The sequence below is a fragment of the Dermochelys coriacea genome, chromosome 8 (assembly GCF_009764565.3).
Source record: "Dermochelys coriacea isolate rDerCor1 chromosome 8, rDerCor1.pri.v4, whole genome shotgun sequence".
NCBI lineage: Eukaryota > Metazoa > Chordata > Testudines > Dermochelyidae > Dermochelys > Dermochelys coriacea.
The window spans coordinates 98631826-98638071 of record NC_050075.1 but is presented as its reverse complement, the minus strand read 5'-3'; the positions used below and the strand labels follow the sequence as shown (position 1 = coordinate 98638071).

At 46.9% G+C, this 6246-nt stretch overlaps 1 protein-coding gene across 7 annotated transcripts in view; it reads left to right on the top strand.

The window, feature by feature from the left end:
• Window positions 1-606: 606 nt before the first annotated feature.
• The window catches only part of OSBPL9 (oxysterol binding protein like 9), a 143839-nt gene continuing 138199 nt past the window's right edge, over window positions 607-6246 (top strand). For 3 of the 7 annotated variants that reach the window (XM_038412739.2, XM_038412738.2, XM_043490937.1), the window contains exon 1: window positions 839-1071. In XM_038412739.2, coding sequence (XP_038268667.1) covers window positions 961-1071 — 111 coding nt within the window. In that variant the 5' untranslated portion in view covers window positions 839-960. Of the gene's footprint in view, window positions 1072-6246 lie in introns of all 7 variants that reach the window. The other 4 variants (XM_043490936.1, XM_038412736.2, XM_038412735.2 and 1 more) reach the window with 3 other exon arrangements.

Genomic DNA, 6246 nt, shown 5'->3' with positions numbered 1-6246 from the left:
CCCTGCAGCCCTGGCCCAAGCCCGGCAGTCACAGCTCCCGCCCATTGTTCCCAGCTGCACACTTGGCCCTTCCCCCTCTGACGCCCCTGCGCTCCCACCTCGAAATTGGCCCCACCGCCCAGCAGCGGTGCTGGAAGGAACAATTTTTATGGTGGGGGTGCCGACGGCAGAAACCATGTACTTGGGTTATTACTACTTCAAGACAGGGGGTGCGGGCGGCAGCAACCCCAGCGCCAGGACCTGAACTGCCCAGCGCTCCGGACTTCATACACGCTTCAGCCCTCATGCCCTGCCGGCTGCCCCCCACTCGGCTCTGACTCCCCTCCGCACCCAGCCCTGGTGCACAGTGCGCACGCTCGCTCCTGCCGCACCTGAGTCATTGCTGGGCAGCCTGCCGCCCTCTACAAGCCCCAGCCCGGCCTGGGACAGTGAGGAGCCAGGCCCTGCCCGGAGCCCCGCTCCTAGGGGGAAGAGCCCGGTCCGGCCCGCTGCTCTGGGCCCGGGCCCGTTCTTGGGAGCGGAGACGCCCCCCGCCCAGAGGGAGGAGCTAGACCCCGCCCTCTTGCTGACCTCACAGCTTCCCTGGGGGAGGAACCAGGGTATGGCTCCGCCCCCTGACCTGAGCCTCGCCCTCTTTTTTTTCCCGCCCCTTCCCGTGAGCTGCCGAGTCCTTCCGCTCTATTTCCCCAGCTCGCGCTGAGGCGTTTAGTCCCTGACTCCTCCCCTCCCCGCGTGCCCAGGCGAAGCTCTCCCTCTCGGGTTGTTTTGTTCGCGGCTTAACCCCGCCCCCCGCGGCGTGAGCAAGCCCCGCCCCCGACGGTTTCTCTTGTCTCCCGACTGCCCCCCCCCCCCCGTTTGTTGAGTCCCCGGTCCCTTCTTCCCTCCCGCAGCGCGCTCGCAGCGCTGTCTCCCCCATCCCCGCCGAGCTTCCGGCTCTCTGGTGCCGGGCTGGCTCCCAAGATGGCGTCCATCATGGAAGGGCCGCTGAGCAAGTGGACCAACGTGATGAAGGGCTGGCAGTACCGCTGGTTCGTGCTGGACTATAACGCGGGGCTGCTCTCCTACTACACGGTGAGGTGCCGGGCGGGCCGAGCTCCGGAGGGAGGTGGGGGGGATAGCGGGGTTTGGGGGGGGTCACTGGGCGGCCAATGGGGAGGGAGGAGACGGTGGGGGTAGCCAATCGGGAGGTCCCTGTGAAAGATTTATAGACGGGGGGCGAGAAGCGTTTTTCTTGTTGGCAGCCGCTTGCAGGGGTGGGGGGGGCGGAGGGGAGGTTGCCTCGGAAGGGCGTTGGGTAGCGCCCCCAGTGTCTGACGCGCTGTTCTGGGTCCGCCTGTTCCCCAGCGTAGAGGGGCTGGCTCTGATGAAGGGCGCTGCTAACCCGTCGCTGGGCCCGGTGGCTGGAGGGGGCGGGCCCGGCGTGTGAAAGCTGTTGGGATCCTTCCCTGCGGAGGCAGGCGCCGGGCTCCCCTTGACTTGAATGGGGGTCGGGGGGGGTGCTCACTGCTGACCGGCAGGCCCCGGCTGCACGGAGCACTCGGTGAGAGGTGCTGCCCACGCTCCTGGCTCCTATCCCCAGCTCCCAGCCGCGGTGCCCTACCGCGAGGGGTGGCCCTCCCTCCGTGACTCGGCATCTCTCTGGAGAATGGGGCGTTTTACCTTCCTCGCGTGTGCTGCGAGGCTGAGTTTCTACGCGTCTATAAAGCACTTGGCTCTTTGTAGCACCCTTTCTCCAGGGATCTCAGAGTAGTACTAGGTTTCAGAGTAGCAGCCGTGTTAGTCTGTATTCGCAAAAAGAAAAGGAGTACTTGTGGCACCTTAGAGACTAACAAATTTATTTAGAGCATAAGCTTTCATGAGCTACAGCTCACTTCATCGGATGCATTTACATCCATTTCATTTACATGCATTTCATCGGATGCGTCCGATGAAGTGAGCTGTAGCTCACAAAAGCTTATGCTCTAAATAAATTTGTTAGTCTCTAAGGTGCCACAAGTACTGCTTTTCTTTTTGAGAGTAGTACTAGTGTGTGTGTGTGTGTGAACCCCATGCCAAGAACACATCGCCCCCTTTTAGGTTCTTACCTTGCTGATTGACTAGATTTCTAGCCACCACTTGCGGAGTACAAAAAACGTTTATGTAACCAGTACATTTTAAAAAAAACGGTGAATTTGGGGAGGGTGGGATAATAGCGATTTTTTTTTAAATAAGTGTTGTTTATCTGTTCTCCCCCTCCTACTTTACCTTTAGTGAAAGAAGCAATCTACCACTTAAATTTGTTGGATTATTTATTCTGTAAAAGTAATGGTGGAATACTATCCCCTTTACTGATATCTCAGATTTGCTTAGTGTACAAAGAAAAAGGTGGCTTTTCTAACTGGCAACCTTGCGAAAGCCAAGTTGGGATCAGAAAGTCAAACCATGCTTTCTGGCTCATGCTTTTTCACCAGAAATAAAGGTTAAAACATCAATAAACGTTGGTCTAATACAGTGGTCCACAATCTTTCTGTTGCAATAGCATATTCATGTTCCCAGAAGAGTGTGGCGGGCGCCGGATGACCTGCCGCCAAAATACTGCCGAGAAGCGGCATCATGGAGAAGCACCGCCGCTGAAATGGCGCTGAAAAGCGGTGGCATTTCAGTGGCTGGTTGTTCTGCGGCTGTGTTCCTCGACGGCAGGTTATCCGGCAGAAGCGCTCCCTTGTCAGTAGGTGGGCACAAGTAAATGCTCCAGCGAGCATCATGGCGGGGACCACTGGTCTAATAGATCCATCACTTTATGACAATGTTCAGTTCTATTGGAATTCTCTTTTTTTCCCCCCGGTAATGTTAGTGTTTTAAAATTAAAATTTAATTCAACAAAATCCAGCTACTTGTATATGCTATTTCAACTGCATTTTCTATACTTTGTAGTAATCTGGTTTGATGACTTTTAAAATCACCCTTAAAGCTGAATCCAAAATGCAAGGTATGGTAAATTGCTGTATGTCACACTCAAATTAAAAAAGAACAGGAGTACTTGTGGCACCTTAGGGACTAACAAATTTATTTGAGCATAAGCTTTCGTGGGCTACAGCCCACTTCATCGGATGCATAGAATGGAACATATAGTAAGAAGATATATAGAAAACATGCAAAGCTGGAAGTAGGCATACTAACTGTAAGAGGCTAATTAATTAAGATGAGCTATTATCAGCAGGAGGAAAAAAACTTTCGTAGTGATAATCAAGATGGTCCATTTAGACAGTTGACAAGAAGGTGTGAGGATTCTTAACATGGGGAAATAGATTCAATATGTGTAATGACCCAGCCACTCCCAGTCTCTATTCAAATCCAAGTTAATGGTATCTAGTTTGCATATTAATTCAAGCTCAGCAGTTTCTCGTTGGGAGTCTGTTTTTGAAGCTTTTCTGTTGCAAAATTGCCACCCTTAAATCTTTTACTGAGTGGCCAGAGAGGTTGACGTGTTCTCCTACTAGTTTTTGAATATTATGATTCCTGATGTCAGATTTGTGTCCATTTATTCTTCTTTCAGAGACTGTCTGGTTTGGCCAATGTACATGGCAGAGGGGCATTGTTGGCACATGATGGCATATATCACATTGATAGATGTGCAGGTGAATGAGCCCCTGATGGCGTGGCTAATGTGATTAGGTCCTATGATGGTGTCACTTGAATAAATAGGTGGACAGAGTTGGCATCGGGCTTAGTTGCAAGGATAGGTTCCTGGGTTAGTGTTTTTGTTGTGTGGTTGCTGGAGAGTATTAGCTTCAGGTTGGGGGGCTGTCTGTAAGGGAGGACTGGTCTGTCTCCCAAGATCTGTGAGTGAGGGATCATCCTTCAGGATAGATTGTAGATGCTTGATGATGCGTTGGAGAGGTTTTAGTTGAGGGCTGAAGGTGACTGCTAGTGGCGTTCTGTTACTTTCTTTGTTGGGTCTGTCTTGTAGTAGGTGATTTTTGCATACTCTTCTGGTTCTGTCAATCTGTTTTTTCACTTCAGCAGGTGTCTGCACAGATCTGTTCCTGTGCTTTTTCAGGGAGTTTCTTGAGCAGATGGTGTAGTTTCTTTTGGTATTCCTCAATGGGATCAGAGAATAATGGCCTGTAGAATGTGGAGTTAGAGAGCTGCCTAGCAGCCTCTTATTCATATTCCAACTTATTCATGATGACAACAGCACCTCCTTTGTCAGCCTTTTTGATTGATGTCAGAGTTGTTCCTGAGGCGGCTGATGGTGGTGTGTTCAGCACGGCTGAGGTTATAGGGCAAGTGATGCTGCTTTTCCATTATTTCAGCCCGTGCACTTTGGTATGCCTACTTCCACCTTTTCATTTTCTCTGTATGTGTATATATAGATATATCTTCTTACTATATGTTCCATTCTATGCATCCAATGACGTTGGTTGTAGCTCACGAAAGCTTATGTTCAAATAAATTTGTTAGTCTCTAAGGTGCCACAAGTACTCTTTTTGTGGATACAGACTAACACAGCTGCCACTCTGAAACACTCAGATTAGTTCATGTAATAGTTTAGTCAAAACATTTTAGGTTTTGGGTATTGCTGTACTAAATGAAATGTATGTTTTAGCAGTGTAATGAAAACTGATAGTCAGATGGGTATAGTTACTCAGACCTGTAGAAACCATAATAAGTAGGTGAGATTGTAAACTAATTTTTAAAATGAATCTCTGTGTGTTACACTGATTTTTAGAGGATTACAGAATTTCTGCACCTGATTAATTCTTATTTCAAATACCACTCCATAAAATTGAAGCAAGTTTAAAATGGTATCATTTAAATACTATTTGTATATCTCTTCCATGAACCCATCAGCAACATTCCTTTCCTGTGGCAGACCTAATTAGACAATAGCCTGTCATAGTGACTGAAGGGCCAGACAGGATGACAGCAACATATGTCAATGTAGTTGTATATGAAAATACACTTTTCATGTGTTCATTAAGTAAAATTCAGTAGCTTCTGGTTTACAGTCCTATCATCACTAATTGGTTACAGAAGTATTCATGTTTTAAATTGGCGACCAGTTGAGGCATGGTGGGAGTGTGAAACAATTACTAAAAACTATCAGATTTTACTTAATGTAATACATGCAAAAAATCCACACTTTCTTCTGGAATCTGTTAATAGCAAAATGCAGGTGAAATTTGGATGATGGAGGAAAGGAATCGGTATTTGCTTTTAAAACTTTTCTTCCCCCCCGCCCTCTTTTGTATGGTTTTAGCTAGCTACAATCTTGAACATCCCCACACCTTGTATTTTGTCATGTCGACCTATTGTACCCCATGGAAATGGTTCCTACAGAACCTGAGCGCAGAGGTATTGCTGAATAGGAGGTGAGTGTTTCACAACAGGAATCTAACAATGCCACATTTCTGTAAAAATGGGGGCAAAATAGATTTTTTTGCTTTTGGGGAAAAATTTCTTCTGTATTTCCACTCTAAATGAGCAGAAAGCATTAACTACTAATTGCCAAATAATTGTTTATTTAGGGAACTAGTTGTGCATAATTGAAAGTGCTGTTTGTTGGAGAAGCAAATCTAGGTGAAGTGTAGCCCAAGCTTGAGTGTGGTTATATGAGCCTGAGGAGGCAAAACTGAAGACCGGATGAACAATATTGACCTATTGCATATGAAGCTTCTGAAACTAGACATGTAGCTAGAATCCCCTTACATAGAAAAACCTGTGATTGTCAGCTCAAATACAACTTTGGCTCCTTAAGACAGTTTCATAAGTAAATCTCAGAAGTCCCAGCTTAGCAGGAAAATAAAACTGCTTTATAAACCCTTTTAAAGGTCACTGCATTCCATTCTCAGATGACATAGTGAACTCTCCCTCTGCTGGTAATAAACTCAGTTTTGTTTTCACTGCCTGCGACCTCTTAGAAAACGAGTTTAATAAATGGACAAACTCGTATATGATTAACAATATGCAAGATTAAGAAGCAAGTAGTATTTTAAAATCTGATCCAAGTAATGTAAATGCAAAAAGAATTAAAGATGGTGAATGTTTTAACTTTTTTTGTACTTAAGTCAGTGAATAAAATAGTATTTGAAACCAGTATTTTGTATGTCACACTTCGGTATACTTGAATTGTAAATCTTCAAAAATGCATATAAACTAGAGATGTGGGCCCTCCAAAATCCAGAGCAGGAACATATATTTCTGGGGTCTTTGGGTATCTTTATTAATAAACTTTAGGGAGGGACCCACTCTCATTCTCTTCCT